This window comes from Hesperophylax consimilis, chromosome 27 (genome assembly GCF_061612785.1).
Source record: "Hesperophylax consimilis isolate HC1 chromosome 27, BYU_Hcon_1.0, whole genome shotgun sequence".
Lineage (NCBI taxonomy): Eukaryota > Metazoa > Arthropoda > Insecta > Trichoptera > Limnephilidae > Hesperophylax > Hesperophylax consimilis.
The window spans coordinates 24,862,234-24,885,043 of record NC_142862.1 but is presented as its reverse complement, the minus strand read 5'-3'; the positions used below and the strand labels follow the sequence as shown (position 1 = coordinate 24,885,043).

Sequence of the window (22,810 nt, the reverse complement as noted above, 5' to 3'; positions counted from 1 at the left end):
TTTTTCCAGCTCAGTTTGGCATCTATGATGACTCCGAGGTACTTAACCGTGTCAGAGGGTTCTAATTCCTTTCCATAGAAGGTTGGATTGCTCCATCCTTCTAGTTTCCTTTTACGCGTAAAGATTACTAGTTCTGTCTTGTCTGGGTTGACTGACAGTCCTGTTTCTTCACACCATTCTTCCACTGTTGCCAGTGTTGACTGTATAAGACCTCGGGTTGTGTCTGCATCCCAACACCTTATTATGGTTGCAATGTCATCCGCATACCCTTGCGTATATAGGCCCCTGTTGTTGAGTTTCCGGATGAGGTTGTCCACCACCAGGCTCCACAGCAAGGGTGATAAGACCCCTCCCTGTGGACACCCTCGTGTCACCAGCACTTTGATGCTTACCTCACCCCTTGTCACCGTAAGTATCCGGCCTGAGAGCATGTTCCTCAGCCACCTTCTGGTGGTTTTGTCGAGTCCATGTCTTTCTGCCGCTTCATCAATGGATTTAATAGTGGTGCAGTTAAATGCTCCCTCTATATCCAGGAATAGCCCTACCGCCAGTTCCCCAGTCTCTTGTGCCTGCTCCAGTTTGTACACCAACCTGTGCAGTGCCGCGTCGACTGACTTACCTGCTTGGTAAGCAAATTGTAGCTCGTGGAGGGGCTTCTCTTTCAGTGCCCCGTCCCTTATGTGCCTGTCCATTAGCCTCTCCATTGTCTTCAAGAGAAATGAGGTGAGGCTAATTGGGCGGAATGCGCCTGGTTGGTCGTAGTCAGCTCTCCCCGGTTTGGGTATGAACACTACCCTTGTCTTCCGCCATGGTATGGGGATGTATCCAAGGGCACAGCATGCTCTCAGGATCTTCGTCACCGGAAGTAGGATTGTATCTAGGCCCCTCTGTAGAAGTGCCGGAAAGATTCCATCCTCTCCTGCGCTTTTAAAAGGGTCAAACCCTCTGATTGCCCATTTAACTCTGGAGGGAGTAACTATTTTAGCCGCAGTGTCCCAGTCCTTACCTTCCCGTGTAACTCGGGCTGGTGGTGGACCGGTGTCATCTGCTTCTAACTTTTTGTAGCCGGGAAAATGTTTCCCCAGCAGTACCTCCAACTCCTCCTCCCAACTGTTGGTAAATCCTCCATCAGATTTTTTGAATGGGCCTTTTGCTGCCCCTGGGTCTTTTGCAAGAATTTTTTGGATTCTTGCAGTCTGTGGGATGGTTTCCACCTCCCCACAGTATTTCTCCCAGGAGCATGTTTTGGCTTCCTGGATTGCCACCTTGTACTCTTTCTGGTATTGCTTGTGGGCATCCCAGTTTCCTGACTTTTTGGCCTTGTTGAAAGCTTGCCTTACTATTTTCCGTAGCTCCTGCAGTCTTCTGCTCCACCACGGTGTTTTGTCCCTGGTACTTGTCTTCAGAGGGCAGCTATTTTCGTATGCCCTTATCATTGAGTCCCTCAGTACTTCTACTGCGTCCTCAATTTCTTCGGTGCAGCCGTATTTAGCTGGGAATCTTGTCATTCCTATATTTAGTTCCTCCGAGTATCTAGTCCAGTCAGTTGCTTTTGGGTTCCTATATGTATCGGTCCCCGTTTTGCTTGTTTCTCCCTCTAGTTTAAATTCTATGTGTCGGTGGTCCGACAGGGATGGTTCGTCCGATACTCTCCATCCTGAGACTCTCAATGTTCCTAGGGTCAGGTCTATCACCTCCTGTCTGTTACTTATAACGAAGGTGGGTTCCCTACCTCTATTAAGAATCTCAAGTTTCACTGTCATCAGGTATTCCAGGAGGTCCTGTCCTCGTTTGTTGATGTCCGTACTCCCCCACACAGTGTGGTGCGAGTTAGCATCTGCTCCGAGTATCAGTTCCCTACCCTTCTCCCTGCAGTCTTGGACGAGTCTCGTTATTTCCCTTGAGGGTGGTGGTTCCACAGAGTCATAGGGCATGTATGCTGATGCCACAACTACTTCCCTGCTTCTTTGGTCCAGCGTGACCTGTAGCTTTACAGCCACTAAGTCCCTAGTGCAGTGTTCGGGTAGCAGTGTGCCAGGTATCCCTCTGATGAGAATACAGGCTCTGGGTCTGTCCCCCGACTCGTTATAATAGAGTAGACCTTGGTTCATGTTTAGTCCTCTGACCTTCCCCCTATAAGTCCAGGGTTCTTGGATCAGCGCGACGTCCACACTGTCCCGGGTGACTCTACTGCTAAGCACTGCAGTCGCTGCCGGACTGCGGTGCAAGTTTATTTGAATGAACTGTAAGTTTTTAGCCATTACTGCCTAATCCTTAGGTCATTCCTCCTATTTACGCTCCTCGGTGTTAGGAGGGCGCACCGTGAAAGTGGCCTTCCTTATCCCGACATGCGCTATTTTCCAGGTCCCCTGATGGTCCCTGCATTTCCACGTCTGGATCCCCTGGGGGATCCCGCCGCGTTGCGTCCGTCGGAGGTCCTTCTTTACGGTTCCCAGAGGGCCCCTCAAGGGAAGAGTCCACCAGGGTGGTCCCATCTCTCCTCTCCACTTCCTCTTGGTTCCTCAAAGGCCCCAAGAGGGATGAGTCCACCGAGGCGGCCTCAACTCCTCCTTCCACTCCCCCTAGGTTCCTTAAAGGTCCCTCGTCAGTGTTGTTTTGGTTTTTGTTTTTACAGTCCATATTTGGTCCCACGAGTAACTAGGGAAATAAAAGGTCCACCCCAGCAGAGCCCCGAATGCCGGGGTAAGGTCTGTATACTCTGAGATGAGACCCTGTATCACCGTTCGTGACACTGTTCCCCAGTGTCATTCAGCCCTGAGCACGGTATCTCACACCTTAGCTTGGGATGGCTATTGCAGGTCGTGTTTCCACTCCCTGAGCGATGGGTTCGCCACACTCCCTACGCTCATACGACAGCATAAAAAGGTAAGTTTTTAGTATAGACCTGAATTCTATTTTAAAATTTCTTTTGGACATTTTCTCATAGGGATGCTGTTTGAAAATAACACAGGGGGCCGCTTCCGTCTACAACAATAAAAATTTTAGTGGGTTATGCTTCAATTTTGTGAAGTCCAAATATTAGTACGTAGGTTATGGAATATTTTTATAGTAGTTTTAGAATAGATGTAAACTATGTTCTGTTCTGTTCAGCCTTTGAGATACCAATACTATCAGATTATTAAACTCCGTTGATTGGTGGTTTATTTGTGGTTTCAGTTGGTTGATTATCTAGTTTGCTCTCTGTAGTGTATGGAGTATTATTGTGCCTTTATTGTGGCGTGTGAAGGTAGTAACACAGTAATAATAGGTGATTTTGTACTGGTATTTATTGGGGAGCTGTAGTAACAAAAGAGGGACAATCCTAGCATGCATCGCCTTTTATAGCATCTCACAAGCATGCTATCTCGCTTGTACTTACACACATTCATACAAACACCACACTCTCCAACCATATGTGTATGGCTTAGCAATATATCAAATCCCATAGTTGATAAAACACAAGTCGACATATAATTTGAATGCTACATCTATACTATAATAATATAATAAAAAGGGTCCTGTCCTCGGCATGTTTACTATTTCTTTAAATGCATAGAATGAAATCAAATCGCATGTTTCCGTATTTACATGATACTAATTAATAACGACTGTCCGAATTGAAAACCGAACACTCGGTTCCATCGCTCGAGTATAAGTCCGAAGGATGACAAAAGAAACTCGCCTCTTTGAATAGTTCAGCAACCAGCTTCATGACTTCCGAAGGATAACGGCAGTTGAGGAACTCTATATTGGTAAAGACCCGCGCCAGGCAGACCAGTCTGTCTTCAGGGAAACTGTACTTCCATCGCAACATAAAACTTCTTATCATGTTCCACTGTTCGTCGCTCTCGTGATCCACTTTGTACTCGTTCACATCCCAATCCGTAGGGAACTCCTTTTTGATTAGTTTTAGACACAACTTTTATTCATAAAACGGCGTCAAACTGAATATCCAAACAATATGAACAGAAAGCAGGATAGCACACTCTGGCAAACTCTATGAAAACTCTAACCTAGAAATGCTAGAACATAAATAAACCACTCTCTGCTAGAAACTAGAATTTGACACATCAAATCATCATCAAATGATAACATCAAATTGTTGTGCATCACAGACATATTATGAATATAAATATATAGACTAGAAATTAAAGGTGAGGGGTAAAATCAACTGTTGAAGAACGAAGGGGGTAAAGCTGACTGTTATTCGTCAATAAATTAATCTGACATTATATAGGCATCTCGCATTTTAATATCACCATTTAGTTCTTAAAAGTAAAATCTGCTTTTGAATGAATAGACATTTTTACATGGGAGCGCAAATTACTCGCCACGTTATGAACAAATTTGCGAAGTCCAAATTCGGCAAAAAAAATTCTTCTATTTTCAGAGTCGAATATCTTGTTTACGTATTTAGTTAAGACACTTTTATAAGTGTTCATAATTTACTTCCCAGTAACAACGATGCGCACACTTGGGAATCGCTACATTCGACCAATGTTGGAGGGTTGTCACAACCGCTATGTTCCTATTAATAATAAAATATTGAAATCTTTAAGAAAGAAAAGTAAAACAAATGAAATTATATACACACAGTTTTTACCAGCGATTCCTAAGAGTATTTGGAGTAAAAATTTGGACATCATTTTGCCTTCCGATGACATTTTTTCAATTAAAAACAAAAAACATGATTTTCTATCACGCATCGCCACTCGGTATAACCTAGCGCATTACGTGATATGCACTCCTTCTCGTTCCAGCAGTACCGTACATACGAAACAAGCGCGTACCTAACACGTGGTACCTAAAGCGCAAAAGGCAAAGGCACATCCCTGATTCTTATGCACACGGCTTTGTCTTTTGCGTCCAGATGTATCTCGATGTGATAGTATATGTTTCTACAACTGATCCATATTATACGATGTGAGTAAGCTTAAAATAATGCTTACATAATATATGGAATGTAATACGACAATCGGGTTTATTCTCTTTTTCACATCTATTTTTACAAGTTTTCATATCACAAGCCACCATTTTGCCGTGTTATTTCGTAAAATGCCTCGACCATAGCTCGACGCTAGTTCGAACAAGAATGATGACGTCACATTCTCAAGATTCACGGGAAGCCATATGCGAGCCCAGCCGGCTCCAATGGAACCGGTATGGGGAGTGGGGAATAATACGCTTTTAATCACTTAGGGCAGGTCTACTAATATTCATATGTCTATGTTGTGCATAAATAAACCAATCACTTGTTGTGTATCAATTATAAACATAAACATCTTACAAAACGGACACCCACAAAACATAGAATACCTTACACTACTAGCACAACATGGACTGGAGCCAACGATAAAGGTTCCAACACGAGTCACACAAAACACAAAAAGTTGTATAGATCATATAATGATCAAAACAAAACTAAAAACCAAAACCGTAGTACTTGAAAGCACTATCACAGACCACTACATGAATATGATAGCAATAGACACCGAAAACACAAAACCCAACCAACATAAAATATTCACAAAAAAAATAATTAACTACTCAAACTTGAAAGAAAAACTCAAAAAATAGACTGGAGTACAATATACCAAATAAAGAACGTGGAAGAGGCCTGGGATAAATTTAATAACATGTTAGCACAAGAAATAAATAATAACACTATTATAAAACAAGTAAAACTCACACACAAAGCAAAAAAAATTTAACTATGGATAACACAGGGAATATTAAACTGTATTCGTAAACGAGACAAAATCCACAAACAAATTAAAAATACACCCTACGACATGGAACAACTTAACTACTATAAAAGATGTAGAAACATCTGCACGAAAATTATTAGAGTAGCTAAAGAATTGTACTACAGAGAAAAACTTAAAAAAGAAAAAAATAACCCAAAGGAAATATGGAAAATATTAAAAGTAGTTACATACACACAAAAATACAAACAGAAAAATACTATTGAAAATCTAAATATTAACTCAAAAAAATTAGATGTCAATACAAATACAGAAACTATAGCAAATCATGTGAATAACTTCTTCGCAAATATAGGAAAAGTTTTAGCAAACCGCAAAATGCATAACACAAACACACTACCACAAACAAATAGATCAAATATCAATAAAAACCCGACACAACACAGATTTACAATAAGAACAACCTCGGAAAAGGAAATTGACAAAATAATAAACACATTGAAAAACCGAATTGCTCCTGGATTAGATGAGATAACAACGGATTGCATTAAGATATTAAAAAATGAAATTTTAAAACCTATAACACACTTTATCAACCTTAGTATAACACACTCCTGCTTTCCTAGTACTCTTAAAAAAGGACTAGTGATCCCCATTTATAAATCCGGAGACAAAATGGAAATAACTAACTATAGACCAATCACTCTATTAAACTCGCTTTCAAAGATTTTCGAAAGAGTATAAAAAACCAAATTATAAAATACCTAGAAGAAAACAAATTAATCTCGGATAACCAATATGGATTTAGAGACAAAATAGGCACAAAAGAAGCTTTGGCATGTACAATAGATTATATACATATCAACTTAGATCAAGGGTACAAATGCATAGCGATATATCTAGATTTAGCTAAAGCCTTTGACTCAATCTGCCACAATTCACTTTTTAATAAATTAGAAAACATGGGTATCAAATGTAAGGAACTTCAACTATTAAAAAGTTATATGAGTAACAGAACACAACAAGTCAAAATTAACAACCATACTAGTAAACCACTGCCGATTACATATGGAGTTCCACAAGGAAGCATACTAGGGCCCGTTCTTTTTACTATTTACATAAATGAACTTTGCAGCATGAAAATAGACGGTGAAATAGTTAGCTATGCTGATGACACAGTTTTACTCTTCAAATCTAAGGATTGGAATAATGTATATAACATAGCGAATTTGGGAATCTCGCAAGTGAAAACATGGCTAGACTCAAACATACTTGCACTTAACATATCAAAGACAAAATTCTCAACATATAGTATAAATAGCACGGGACAGCCAAAAAACAACACAAACACCATAAAAATACACGAATGTTTAAACACCAACATCTGCGATTGCCCTCCTCTAGAAAAAACAGAACAAATAAAGTATCTAGGAATCGTAATTGACTATAACCTTAGATGGATACCTCACATCAAACAAATCACAAATAAACTTCTCAAAACAATACACATTTTCCTAAACATAAGAAACATATATAAAATAAAACAATTGAAAACAATATATTTTGCACTTTGCCAATCAATAATAGAATATGGAATTATTGCTTGGGGAGGAGCAACAAACTCGGCTATCAATTACATAGAAACCGCACAGAAAACGATCTTAGGTAAGGTAATACTAAAAAAACATAGACTGACTGATACAGACCAAATATTAAACAGCTGTGACGTACTAGATATTCGCCAATTATACATTAAAACACTACTAAACTACATTTTTGACAAAAAAAATAAATTTCAACATACACAAAATAGCACTAACAGACCAGTTAGACAAGCGTACAAAGAAAACATAAAAACTCCGACAGTAAATTCAAGCTTTGGACAAAGACACTACCAATACCATGCTATAAAAGCTTTCAACAGTGTAAAATTTGAAATTAAAATTGAGGAAAATAAAAATAAATTCACACACAAAATTACAAAATGGATTAAAGAACAAAAAAGACAATATTACCAAAATGTCATAGCATAAAATAAAAATAAAACCTACACGTAACACACAAAACCAACATAAACACACATCACTCACAAACACACAAGATTATTTTCATTATATTATTTTTTAATTTTAAATGTATTATTATGTTTTTCGTATTTTTAATTTTAAATTTATTATTTTATTTTCAAATTTATTATCTTCTCTTTAAATGTAATATGTAGATTAGATTTTCATATTATAAAATGAAGGCCTCAGCACGGGCAAGCCACCCAGTGAGGCCTACATTACTGGAAAACATAAATTGTAACAAAATAATGTACCAAATAAAATAAATAAATAAAATTGCAGATAGCAGGGTTGCCGATGCACACGTTCTGAAATACCCACAATATGTGCTCAAAATCCCCAAATTGGGGAGAACAAAATAACAATTCCAATGATTTCCCCACAAGTTCCATATTATGTAATTCTTCCTCCAAAACAGTGACTGTATGCCCAAAATGATTATTTCCCTAGATTTCAGAAAGGGTTTGTATTTTGTATGATGTGTTTTCGATTGCTCAGTACGACTCATAAATATACCACTGTACGACTTCAGATGTTTTTAAATCCAAGGGGAGGGAATTTCGAGAAGAATTACTCTTACCCTCAATATTTTTGCGTCATCTAGATACCATAGAACAGGGTTCACCAAATAACGGACCGCGATCCGGATCCGGACCGCCGACCTATTTTGTGCGGAACTTGTGTTAACAGCAGAGATGTGCAAAATGGGTACCCAAAACCATTTGAAATGCAAAATGGAAATGGGTCAAAACTTTTCCATTTGAAAATGCAAAATTTATTTATTTATTTATTATTTATTATTAACGCCGATTATAGCGGCTTTTACAAAAAAATAACATTTGTTATACATATTAATACAGAATATACATAGATAAAAAAAATATAAATATAAAATACATGAAAGAGAACAATAGAAATAGTTATTATAAATACAATACAACAACCAATACAATAAATCCCGGATAAATTAATACTTTAAAACTATATTTGATTATAATCAATCTGAGAAGCGCTGACATACAGTTTTAATTAAATAGTGTTTGTATGAGGTTAAGCTAGTAATGTTTATAGATTCATCCAAAACATATTTATTACCAAGTACATGTAGGCGATTTATTATGGAATTGAGTTCAGCGTTAGATCCTGTATTGTTGCAATGATAGGGTAATTTGAAACGAACTGATCGACTAGGTACATGGAAACATATTAACGAAAGAAGTTCAGGGGAGTTCAACAGGTTGGTAACGATTTTAAATAAATAAAATAGGTCAAAACAAATTCTTCTTTCTTTTAATGTATCGAGTCCCAATAATTGTAACAGAGAGGGGTAATTAATGTTTTTGACGAATATTCCCAATTTAAAATTAATATAACGTAAAAATTTATGTTGGACTCGCTCAAGGGAATTCTCATGTACACTGTAGTGAGGACTCCAAATGGTGGTGTTAAATTCTAGTTGGCTTCTAACAAGTGAAGTGTAAAGTAATTTGACAGTTTTTAAATTTTTAAAATCCTTTGAAATCCGTAAGACAAATCCTAACATTTGCATTGCTTTACTGGTTATATTATTAATGTGTTTAATGAATGTTAATTTAGTGTCAAATGTTATACCAAGGTCTCTTATTTCATCCACAGATAATAAGGTGTGATTATTGAGAAAGTAGGTGAACAAAAATGGGTTTTTTTTTCTGTGGAATCTCATAAGTTGACATTTTTTTACATTAAGAGTTAATTTGTTTTTAAGACACCAATCGTAAAAGCTATTAATATTAGATTGAAGTGTTAGACAGTCCTCGATATTGTCAATAATTCTATATATCTTCATATCATCAGCGAACATTAGAATGAGAACACGGGTGAATATGTTTGTTACGTCGTTAATGAATAAATTAAAAAGTAAAGGACCAAGATGCGAACCCTGGGGTACGCCACTGGTAGCTTCGAACATGTAGGATAAGTGATCATTAATACAGACAGTTAACTGACGCCTAAGTAGGTAACTCTTAAACCAAGATAAAAGGTTTCCATTAATGCCGAGTTTCAAAAGTTTATTAATGAGGATTTTATGACAGACCTTATCAAACGCCTTACTGAAGTCGGTATATATAGAATCAACTTGTTGTTTGTTGGCAAGTGCATTGGAAATAAAATTTTCATATAATGTTAGGTTAGTCAAAGTTGATCTGCCGGAGATAAAGCCGTGTTGACAAGTTGCGATACAAGAGTTTACAAAGAAGCTGATTTTCTTAAGAATCAATTTCTCAAAAAGTTTAGGTATAGACGATTGAATACAGATAGGCCGATAATTTTCAACAAAGGATTTATCACCACTTTTAAATACAGGAGTTAGGTAGCTAAGTTTCCATATTTGTGGAAAGTGTCCTGTGGAGAGTGACTTGTTGAACAGTATATTAAGCGGAACAGATAAACTTTGGACACAATTCTTAAGTAAGATGGAAGGAATCTTATCAGGTCCCGAGCTCGTTTTGGGTTCAAGTGATTTAATACAGACTATAATGTCTTCAATATCAATGTGTATTTGCGATAAGTGTAAATTTATATCCGAATTGAAGTAAGGAATTAAGTCATCTGGAATATCAGGTTCATACACGTCCTTAAAATGCAAAATAGTTTTTAGAAAAGCATTTCAAATGCAAAATGGAAAATACCCATTTTGCATTTCCATTTGAAATGGATTTATTTGAAATAAAGCACATCTCTGGTTAACAGGTCCGCACAAAATAGATTCACAGATTTTAAGAAAATGGAGAATGTCGTCAAAATCCTCAGTAAAATTTACTCAATGGAGCAATGAAGCTGCAAATATTTTCGGGAGTAGTAAAGCTGCTCTCAAGATGGAAATGATCAATATCCAAGAGAATGCAGTTTTAAAACACCAAAAAACAGGAAGTTTCTTGATAAAAAGAGTTTTGGATAAAATTTGTTTGTGGTAATAAATACCCAGAATTAAAAGAAATAGCCTTGAAACTTATCACTTTGTTTGGGTCAACGTATGTTTGGGAAGCAGCATTTTACAAAATGAACTTCATTAAAAATAAATTCCGGAGCAAACTTACCGATGAACATCTCCAAGACTTAATGACAATAGCCTAAACTTTAGTCCAAACTTCAGACGGATAGTCCAAAGCAAAAAATGACATTTTTTCTTATTAAACTTAATTTTATTCATAACATTTGTTTATTATTTAATAAAATAATGTTCCGGAACCCATTCGTTTTATTCATTCATTGATATTGTATCTACACAAATTTAAAAGGTACACTTTATTATTTCAATTGTTAAGCAAGGGGGGAGGTTGTTAGGCTTTTTCCCTTGCGGACCGGACGATGTATTTAAAAAAAACGGACCCCTAATGAAAGTAATTGGTGACCCCTGCTGTGGAAAATTTTTAACAAAAATTTTCCCTATTTCGAAATTTTCATAATATGTGGAAATTTCCGTAAAATATTTTAAATTTACCCAGAATTTGACCTCATTATCAACATTAGAAATTATTCTACATTCTCACAATTATTGTGAATGATTTTCTTTCAATACACTACAGAATCCCCGCAGTTTCCTCAAAAAAGGTTTCCCCGCAAAATACCCAATTATTGAATAATATTAGTAACTCCCAGGAATTTGGGGAATTCCCCACAAATTTGCAACTCTGATCGATAGATCAATAAAATACCCCACTCTGCCCGCTTTTAATTGAAATTGATTATATTTGGTTTGGCAAAGAGAAGGAACAGTAACTCTTTCTAGTTCACTAATATAATTCTTATTAGAATTAGAATACGTAATGAATGTTGAGATCACAGACATATGAATATATAGACTAGAAATTAAAGGTGAGGGGTAAAATCAACTGTTGAAGAACGAAGGGGGTAAAGCTGACTGTGATTCGTCGATAAATCAATCTGACAGTATATAGGCATCTCGCATTATAATATCACCATTTAGTTCTTAAAAGTAAAATCTGCTTTTGAATGAATAGACATTTTTTCATGGGAGCGCAAATTACTCGCCACGTTATGAACAAATTTGCGAAGTCCAAATTCGGCAAAAAAAAATTCTTACATTTTCAGAGTCGAATATTTTGTTTACGTATTTAGTTAAGACACTTTTATAAGTGTTCATAATTTACTTCCCAGTAACAACGATGCGCACACTTGAGAATCGCTACATTCGACCAATGTTGGAGGGTTGTCACAACCGTTCTGTTCCTATTAATAATAAAATAAGAAAATATATAACATTTCACTTTTAAGAAGATAATAGAAAAGTAAAACAACTAAAAAAACAAATGAAATTATATACACACAGTTTTTACCAGCGATTCCTAAGAGTATTTGGAATAAAAATTTGGACATCATTTTGCCTTCCGATGACATTTTTTCAATTAAAAACAAAAAACATGATTTTCTATCACGCATCGCCACTCGGTATAACCTAGCGCATTACGTGATATGCACTCCTTCTCATTCCAGCAGTACCGTACATACGAAACAAGCGCGTACCTAACACGTGGTACCTAAAGCGCAAAAGGCAAAGGCACATCCCTGATTCTTATGCACACGGCTTTGTCTTTTGCGTCCAGATGTATCTCGATGTGATAGTATATGTTTCTACAACTGATCCATATTATACGATGTGAGTAAGCTTAAAATAATGCTTTACATATGGAATGTAATACGACAGTTGGGTTTATTCTCTTTTTCACATCTATTTTTACAAGTTTTCATATCACAAGCCACCATTTTGCCGTGTTATTTCGTAAAATGCCTCGACCATAGCTCGACGCTAGTTCGAACAAGAATGATGACGTCACATTCTCAAGATTCACGAGAAGCCATACGCGAGCCCAGCCGGCTCCAATGGAACCGGTATGGGGAGTGGGGAATAATACGCTTTTAATCACTTAGGGCAGGTCTACTAATATTCATATGTCTATGGTTGAGATTTAATATTGGGGTGCGCCTGTTCTCACATTGCTGGAGGATTGGGGGCGGAGCTACGAAATCCGAACTTCACTTCATATCTGCCCGGCAAATTTAAACCTGTGACAATGAGAACTTGGCTTTCTTGGTTGGTTGTTATTTCTCCATAAGACTGCATAACAATTACATCGAAGAAGGCACTTTGTCATAAAAATACAAGTAGTGCATTCAAGTTTAAATGATCTTAAGAGTTACTAGTGAAGTAGGCCTATCGTAAAGGAATATCAGGATAGGTCACGGATTAAACACAAATTTCTTCTACTTTGTGATTTTATTCGGAAAACCTAGAATATATAAGATTAAATAACAATTGTGAGGTCAGGCTTCTGGCAGAAAGCTTAAATAATACAAAAATAACCTTCAAATATCAATACAAACTACCAGAGCTAGGTAAGTTGGAGGTTAGTAATAAAAAGTACAATAACCTATCCTAGTAATGGTTTCGTAACCAGGAAGTAGAAGGTTAGGTTAGGTTAGGTTAAAAAAAAAAAATGGAATACAAATTAGTTTATGTTGGCCAAAAGGGCAGGGCTAGACGCTGCACGCTCTGTGATTGTAGTAGGGTAGGGCTACATACCTTTTCTACCATAACTGGTTCTGGTTGAGAATGAAAACCCTGAAGCCTTCAAGTCAGTATTGAATGCAGCGTATTTCTCCTGTATCCAGAATAATACTTATTTTCGTCCGTAGGGTTGATTATGTCTTGTAAATGTTTACTAATAACGACCTCCATGTTTCGTTTCTTTCAACTCAAAATCTCCCTCATACTTGAGAGATTTTCGAACGTCAAACCACAGTCAAACTTCAAGACTTCAAACAAATTATTCAAAATCAAGTTGATTCAGCCTTCGTGTACACTCGGCAAACTTCGTAGTTCCGAGCCGCCATAAATGAACCTACATGCGAGCCGCTTTGAGCCTTCGTGTTCACTCGGCAAACTTCGTAGCTCCGCCCCCAATCCTCCAGCAATGTGAGAACAGGCGCACCCTTAATATTGTAGTGTTCATTCAAAACGCCAGAAGTATACATTTTGATTGTATCTAAGTGTTGTTTTTATTGTGTTAACTTTTTAGCCTTCCCATACTAATAATATATTTTGTTATATTCTGTAAAAAAAAAACCTGTACGTTTCAATAGAAAAAACGGTTTTTTTTTATTAGTTTTAGTAAAATTTTGGATTCTGTCAATTGTTACGGAGTTAAAGTCTCAGTCATGCGCTAACTATGAATAGTTAATTCCTAACTGGTTATTTTTTATCTAGCCGCTCGTTGTTACTTACGCTTCGTTTCCCTAGTAACCAATTTTCCCAAACTTTCATTCGAAATATTTTTTGTTTCCGTTTTGTGTTTTGTTAAAATACAATTATTTTTTTATGATTCTATGCGGAATTTAAAGAGTTTTATTAGTGATGTACCGAAGTTTATAAAAATTCAACAATATTATCATGGCGCTGAGTAAAGATTTGACTGAATTGGAAAGTGAGTTTAGGATCCTCAATCAAGAATTAGAATCAAAAACCGAAGAGCTTCTCAAAAGAGCAGATAATATTGTGGTAAGTACGATTATATTATTCTGTATTTCTAGCCTTGACCCAATTTAAGTAGGCCATGGTTCAGCCAACTTTATAAACTTATGACTTTTCATTTATCTCACGAGGGGATCCTTTTTCCTTCCATTTTATTCAAAATATAAAATAAAATTATCGCATTTAGGAAACACACATTGGTTAAATGCATTGTAGTTTATTTTGTAATAGTTTCCTAGATAACATATTATCATGAAATAGGTTGAATTAGGATTGTTTCGGTTAGAATAGGCCAACAGGCCAACCTGTTTGTTGATATAAAACTTCAATGAGCTATTGTGCAACATTGAATTTTTTAATATTGTATGTACAATTTTGGTCGAAAATTAGAATTAGAATTTTATTTTATTTATAATAGTTTGCAAGTTTACAAATTTATATTTCCCTGCTTGCTAAGCTAGTACTTATTACTAGCTTGCACCGTGTTGAAGCAAGTGGTTTTGTGGACTGAAATGTATAAATAAACCTAACTCGCACCCTTTTCGCATTTGCCACTTTGCTATTAAATCACTGAGATTTTTACGCAACACAAAAGTATAATAAATTGTTGATAATTTTCTTTTCACAGAAACATCAGGAAAAGTCAATGCAGGACTTAGTAACCCCCTTAACAACCGAAAGAGAATCAAATCACGATGCCCCCAACCAAGAAGTTGAAAATCTAAAAGAAAAATCAACAAGAAACAATAACTATTGTCATTTTTCGGACAATTCACGTTCATCGTCAGCTTCGTCACACCAACAGCGGTCATCAGACGATGAATCGATAATCAGCGAGAAACACATCACGCAACTGCTAGAAAAGCGTTCGAAACTCAGAAACAATCGAGGAGATTTTGACGAGCGGGTGTCCAGCGCTCGGGAAGCTCTCGAAGTGATGAAAAGTCTAAGCAACATCGAACTCGAGAACTTTGATGACGACTCTGAACCGGATGATGTAGATGGGATGATGAAGGTTCTGAGTGATCAGAAGAGATATAATAAAAGTGTCATTAGTTTAATGCACACGAGGGACTCTATTAGGAATAAGGATTTTACCAATGGGGGTTTTGGATTTGATTCTAGTCGGAAGAATTTATCGGATGGTGCTAAACAAAGAATAGAATTAGGATTGAAAGGTGACTATCGGAAAACTGTAGATGATTTGCCTAATCTTAAACAAACAGGTGAATACTAAATAAATTTTCATTTAATTATGACCACTTCTAAGAATCAAGATTTGGTTTGAAGTCTTCAAAAAATATTAAGGTATTTTATTGTTGTCAGTTGGACTCTTCGGTAGGATTTAGGACTTGTATGTTAGGTTGTACTCATGGTTCAATTTAAGCAAAGTGCCAGGTCTAAAATTCTGAACAGCTAGCTAAAGCATGCAGTGTTGCACGGGCTTTAATCTGCGTTAAGGGGTGAAAATAGGGGATGTGGGTGGTTTTTTTTAAAACTTCAGAACTTTTCTCTTGTTTTGAAGGTCAAGTTTGCAAATTTTCATCATCTCGGAATAAAACTGTAGTTGTGTATAAAAAAAACAAACCCTTAATTAAATACTAATTGCTTCCTGTAAGAAATGGGAGAGAGAATTAAATTAAATGGTGTAATTTTGTATTCGTTATCTATTTTCAATGTTATGCCAATGGGCTGCCTGGATTCAGAACCCCTTGTTGGCCCTCTGGAGATAGGAGACCATCAAATATCCCCAATAAATTAATGTACCTAATGTTTGATGTCAAAAAATAAATTAAAAAATGCAAAAAGTTTAGATTGTGTCAATATATTTATCTTAAAAAAGTAACTTATCAATTATTATTGAAATTGAAAATTAGTTATTATTGTATCACTTTTAGGAATATCACCTCATGAACATTTGATGGTGAACAGTCTACAAGCAAAGGTCAAATCTTTGCAAGAAGAGTTGCAGAAAACAAAAGATAGTTTAAAGAAAAAGGTTTGTAACTATGGGACACATTTATTGACTTTATAAAATGTAATTATTGTGTCAGTTTAAATTTTCTTTGATTATTGGTTATTATGTTTAGACCTCGGAGTGTGACCAGGCAGCCAAAACAAACCAGGGATTGGTGGAGAACAAATTAAAACTGTTGGCGCAAGTAAACTCACTGAGGAACCAAAATATAAAGCTGGAGACGAAGATGTCTGGGACAGTGTCCAAACTGCAGGTAATATTTAAAGCTGAAGACGAAGATTCCACCAGCTTTTTAACCTTTTTCTAAGATTCAATCAAAGATTTAAGCAAAAAATCTCGCAAATCGAAAACACAACTTTGCTTCTATATCACAAAATTATTGATTTCCGTCTTTTAAATTCTAATTCATATTCGCTGAATACCTCATAATAAAAATTATAACATCACCACTGGAACTTATTTGGCTACATTCTGGCCAATTTGAAAAAGCCCGCGAGCTCACGCTGGCCAAAATGTGGGCAATTTGAAGAGATATTTTAAAACATTTATAGGAATTATTTCGTAAGCTCCAGCGCGTTGGAATCTTCGATTAATCATAAAGCTAATTGAGTAGTTTCACACTCTAACAGAAGATGTCTCGCATCTCTTCCGAATTATTTGTTATTGACATTCCATGAACCGAAATTATTGAAATATTTTTTCTTACAAATCATTGATCATGTATTTACACATTAAAAAATGCATGTTGCATTCATTGGTTCTCTAGTACTACATTAAGCATTTTATATGTCTCCATATTAAAATTCGGATATGTAATTTTTTGAAAGAGGGTGGGAAATTTTCAAACCCTTAAACATTTTAAAGCGCTCAAGGCTAAAATTGACTATATAGCAGAACACTCCAGTGGATAAGATATTCATTGGTTGTGATTGTATAAAATTATGAATGTTAATATAATAATGTATTGTTTCGCTGGGAAGGTGAAGGAGAATGAGTGCGCCGCGCTGACTGCGGGGAGCGCGGACGCGGCGCGGGCGCTGCGAGCTGCGGGGCAGGGGGAGGCGGGTACCGCGGCGCGCCTGGCCAAGGCCACGCAGGAGCTGTCCTCGCTGAGTGGACAGTTGGCCGCCGCCAAACTTTTGGAGAAGGTAATTTCAACTATTCTTTTATCTTGACGAGTATGACGAAGGAGGTAAACAATCAGTTTCTTTATATCATCATTGGGAATGTGGTGGGCCCACTCCAATATTCTTTTTATCAAGTCCTTATTCAATCGTTTCCTCATTGATGAGGATTGTGACCCCCACTCCAATTTTCCTGATGCCGGTGATATTTGATCAAGCCAATGCATTGGTGATCTTCTGTATTTCTTTTATGGTACTTGAAGCAAATGGTTTGGTAGTCACTTTATCTGAAAGTATAGGACAACATTATCTAATGACTGTACAATTTAGGATTCTTGTAAACAGAAGTGGTGCCCTCTGTTATTTTCAAAAAGAACCGTTGAAGTTTTAGTGGGTTTATTATTATTATTCAATGAGCAAGGCAGCATTCTGCTGAAATTCTCGCATCTAATTTCACAATAAGTTCAACAGTACATAATTGAGTTTTTTTCTCTCCAAATAAGAGTTCTATCGATCTTCAAATTGATTTATATTTGTAACATCGATGATATTTATTTTTATTTTTTTTTTTTTAAAAAGAAAGACAAACATTCCCGGGTTACGAATAACCCAACAATGTTTGAAAATCTCCTACTACCACCACAGAAAGCCGAAAATGTTGCTTGTGTTGTGATGGAGGACTTAGCCTTATATGTTGTGGAAGTTTGTTCCATGTTTCAAATACTCGATTTGCAAGAAAGTGTTTCCTAAAATTGGATCCAAAAGGTGTTTTAAAATTTATTTTTTGTGTCCACGTAGATTTGTATTTGTGTTGGTGGTGAAGACTTCTTGAACACTATAAGGTCCAGATAAATTTTTAAATGTCTCAATCAAGTCACCCCTTCATTTAAATGTTGGTAATTTTCGTTCTTTGAGTCTATCTTCATACCGGTCTTTCAAAGCTCTTGATATTTTGTGTTCTACTATCTTAGTCAATAGTTTTAGTTAGCCCTAGGAATGTGGGACTTTTTCCTACAAGTCGTAAAGTATGAATTTAATTCCAATTATTATTTTTAAGGGGAAGCGGAAGCGACAATTCTCATACAATCTTTTAGCATGCCCCACTCGAAAATAACCGATATTATTATATTTATTTTAGTACTGAGAAATAATACTAAAAATGAGATTGGCGCAAATACCTAATTCATTGTTATATCACTTATAATAATCAAGTAACTAATTAAATTAGCAAAAGTATAAATTTTTCATCCCATTTATATAGGTGTTAGTGATACTGCTAGCTGAAACACGTAACCTGCAATATAGGTAGGTACTCCCGGCTTATTGGTAGATTAGAATGAGACACACTCGTCGTGTGTGAGCGGTCCCGATATACTTTCGTCGAGCACTCTTTCAGCACGTTCGTAAAGTATGTTAAATTAATATGTTTGTAATAAAAAGGTCGAAAGATTGCTTGAAATGAGTTATGATTCTGGTAAAATATATGTTCAAATATTACTCAGCGCATGGCTATTATGAATAAAATTCATAGCTAGGTACCTACTCAGATCTCTGTCTGCCACCTTACACGTGCAGTCACCGTTCAAACTCGAAGCGATTAGAAGAAATCAATAATTTTGCACGACACAGTTTCGTGTTATTCTAAAACAATGACTTGGGGTGACCTATGGCAAAGGTGTTGGATATCCAATAAATAGTTCCGGGGCGGCGGTACCCATAACACCATACCCCAATTGAAGATGCCATAGTCTCACTGGCTACATACGGTTGGGACTCTTATTTGGTATTCATTAGTAACTTACTAACAGTCATGCAGTTTTCCCGCAGGGGCAGGCAGATGGGACAGAACACCACTCGACTCTGTTGTGGCACGCACATCTTGCTTTATTCACATTCATACATTGTCTCACAAGTCTGACTCCTGACGTGACCCAACTCAAATACTTGGTTCACTTGATTGTGCCATGTCTTCCTTGAGCGTCACCGACTTCTTTTGTCGTGCAAGTGGATAAAAAAAGGTCTAGTTAAAGCCAGCAAGGGCACCATAGGCCTCTGTTATCTGGCGGACCTTTTTATTAATCATTCGATCTCCCCGGACGTTGAATTAAATTACCGAGTTTAACAATCCTCCCTATGTCCGTCTCACTTCAACTTATGCGTTATGCCGTTACAACTTTGAGATACACTCTATTACTCTCGAGTTTTTGCAAATGTATTTTTTACATTTATTACACGCGTTAGTTTTGCGATCAAATTGTGTGTTTTTATGCCGTTCTCTAAGACCTGGTCTTTATAGGTAGAAAAACAATTTATTCGAATTAATATATCTTATGTACGGGCGCAAACCGATAATACATTTAAATATTCAAAAGCATTACACGTCAAAAGTTTTTTATTTGAGAATATTGAAAATAACGCCATCTATCAGTGTGAAGTTTCTGAGTATATTTAGAGAATACCCTTAATTAGCCAATAAGGATGCTCCATTTCACTGACCACATCTTTGAACCAATCATAAGTGAAAAAGTAGTCCCTGATTTCAATAAATCCGTGAAGTCTGTAGAACCTGAATTCATGTTAACAATTCACTAACCACGGGACACGAATTCTAGCTGTTCTCATACTTAAGTTTAAACCTTCCCGTATCTTGTGCGAATATCCTTCCCATGTACACATGTATATTATTTTTACAGTGTTTTGGTATCCTCTCTCTCAAATACCATGAATTAAAACTATTATTCACTCTGCATACACATTTTAATCATCCTAGAAACAAGTGATATCTGTTAGCAAATATCAAACGATACTTTTTTAGCCTGATCTACGTGACTGTCGCGTATGTGATCCATCGACGACTATCCCCGTATGTCGTATATATGTGATCCATGAAGTTTCAATAAAATACATATACTTTTTTTTTTTTTTTTTTTTTTTTTTTATTAAGGAGAAAAAACAGATACAGATATCAATTGACAAAAATATATACGAAACATCAACTAGAGAATTCACCTGCATCCAAACTATTTCTCACGAATTAACTTAAACAGCAGAAAACTTTTACAAATATTTTCACTTATAAATAGGGGAAAAATATATACATAAGAATATTATTTTACAAATAGATATATGAAAGAAATGCGCAATATCCTTTTAAGAATTTACAAATTATTTTTGAAAAAATTTAGAGGGTAAAACAAAAAATATATATATATATAAATAGATAAACAATGTTAAACAGAAATTAAAAAATATATAAATATATTTAAACGAAGTATGTCTAAGTTGTTTACTTTGAACTTTGTAGGAAAACAGTCTTTATTTTTCTACTAAAAGTAGTGCGTGTATCAAAAAATAAGTCAGAGTCCCTGAGGTTTTGATTCTGATTAAGTGATTCGCACATTCTTCTGATTGGATCCCTGACACCAGCATTTGTACGCGTCCTGCTAATGTGGTGTACTGTTAATTCCCTTCTAATTAGCAATACTCTTGAGATGAACGGAAGATTTCAATAAAATAACACTTCGGTTCGTCTAAGATTACGAGTATGTTTATTATTGTGATGTATTTACAATGAATATCTGACTGGACTCATGTCTGTTCTATAAGACGCTGACTGAAGATGCTCGCCTGTAGATTGGCTAACATTGGCTATCTTCGTAACCATTCGGGTATTAAACTCAAACGTCCAACTTCCAACACTCTATCATGTGGTACTATTACTGACACCTATGGAGACACCTTAAAACTACATAAACTAAATATCGTAACTTGAAAATACACTCTAACGACATCTGTAGAGTGGCATTCCAACTACATAGATTGTACAAAACGTTCTGCGTTTTAGGATAGATTGCGTTGAGAAGGCCAGCATAGAAAAAATTAATCATTAATTAATTATTTGCTATAATATTGGCAATATTATAGCATTGCAATTATTTTAATATCCATCACTAAGGACAGGTTGTTTCGGAGAATTTGACAATTCTTCAAATTTCAAAGTTAATTTTCAGGTTCGGTGAAAGATTTTTTCAAGTTCTGTTTTTATTTCAGTTCTGTCAAGCAACTAACCTATGCTGATATAATAACAGAACTTGAATAAGACTTTCACAGAACCCGGAAATCAACATTGAAATTTGATGAATTGTTCAAATCCTCCGAAACAATCCGTCCTTAAAAACAGTGTTCTTAATAGAATTAGTTTATTTAATTTATCAATGTGTATTACTTTCCCATAGAATCTCCGCGAAGAAAGCCAGAGAAAACTGGAGCAACTGTCCGCCGCACTAGTCCGCAGCGAGAAGAGCAGCCAGGTGGCGGCGCGCGCCATTCGGGGCCAGGCACTGTTAGCCGACAACCTTCGACGGCAGGTGGCGCTGCTCTCCGCCGGACGTGAGGTGCGCACCATCGAGGGGCAGCTGGACAGCCTGCTACAGTGGGAGACCTAGCCGTGGACAACAGCTGATGCGGTCAAATCCACTAGAGACGAGGGAACCCCGCAATTTTTACTTTCACTTTACTTACGCACTCTTTTTGACGGTTATACATTTTATATTAAAATGGAGTCACGGATTATTCACGCTTAGCGGTGAATGAGCTAAAAGTCATTCTGAACTAATGTTGTTTAGACTTTAATCATATTTTTGTAGATTTATTGTGAGATTTTATTGTTGATAGCGAACTGCAGTATTTTTAGAATCATTTTATAGACTTAGGAACCCTTAAAAATATTTTTTGGGTTTCAAATATTTGTGTAGACTGAGAGATATAGAATATTACAATAAATATGTGTGTATAAACAAATTGTCTTGTTATTTTCTGGTTCTGTAGAAGGTTAGAACTGCGGTCTGATACTGCCGCAGTTTGTTTTCCGATTCCGGTCTACTTTTTGCATAGCCGCCGAACTGGACAATCGCCGCCCATGCTACTAGTCACTACAGTTGCACAGTTTTACGTGCAATTATGCACAGGATCAATTGAGGATCTTTTTGGTTTTAAGTTCCATTTAAGTATCCGTCAACCCGATGTGGTTGTGACGAATAGTTGTGAAAGCCGCAGATGGATAATACATATTACAGTGATTTATTTGTAGGGTATTATGCCGTGTTGCGCTACATCGTGTTTTAGCAATTCTTCGGCAATTGTCAAGCATTTAACTGAAACTGGCCAGTCCTGTAAAGACCCAAAACGCATAGAGCATGCCTAATTACAGAGGCAACAAAATTATTAACATTTATTTTTCGGAATAACTTTATTGAGTAAAACCTCAAATTGTAATATTTAAATATTGAAGACAATATTAGTGATTTCTAAACGAAAATCTGAAACAGAAAAATCAGAAAAGGATACGGTCACATCTAGGACTCGAACCCAGGACCCTTGTCTTTCCGGGACACTGCTCTACCAACTGA

General features: G+C 36.4%; 2 protein-coding genes across 2 annotated transcripts in view; one reads left to right on the top strand and one right to left on the bottom strand.

Annotated features, from left to right (window-relative positions):
* Positions 1-13,364, bottom strand: part of LOC149410815 (uncharacterized) — a 30,891-nt gene extending 17,527 nt beyond the window's left edge. The window contains exons 1-2 of the mRNA XM_089648348.1: positions 13,353-13,364; positions 3,683-3,895 (exon numbers count right to left, since the gene is read on the bottom strand). Coding sequence (XP_089504474.1) covers positions 3,683-3,895; positions 13,353-13,364 — 225 coding nt within the window. The remainder of the gene's footprint in view (positions 1-3,682; positions 3,896-13,352) is intronic.
* A 762-nt stretch (positions 13,365-14,126) lies between these two features.
* On the top strand, positions 14,127-21,847 carry LOC149410814 (uncharacterized). The gene is made up of 6 exons (XM_089648347.1): positions 14,127-14,327; positions 14,929-15,526; positions 16,199-16,299; positions 16,391-16,531; positions 17,259-17,426; positions 21,638-21,847. Exons 1-6 carry the CDS (start codon positions 14,220-14,222, stop codon positions 21,845-21,847), a joined length of 1,326 nt encoding a protein of 441 aa, XP_089504473.1. The 5' UTR covers positions 14,127-14,219.
* Positions 21,848-22,810: the final 963 nt, after the last annotated feature.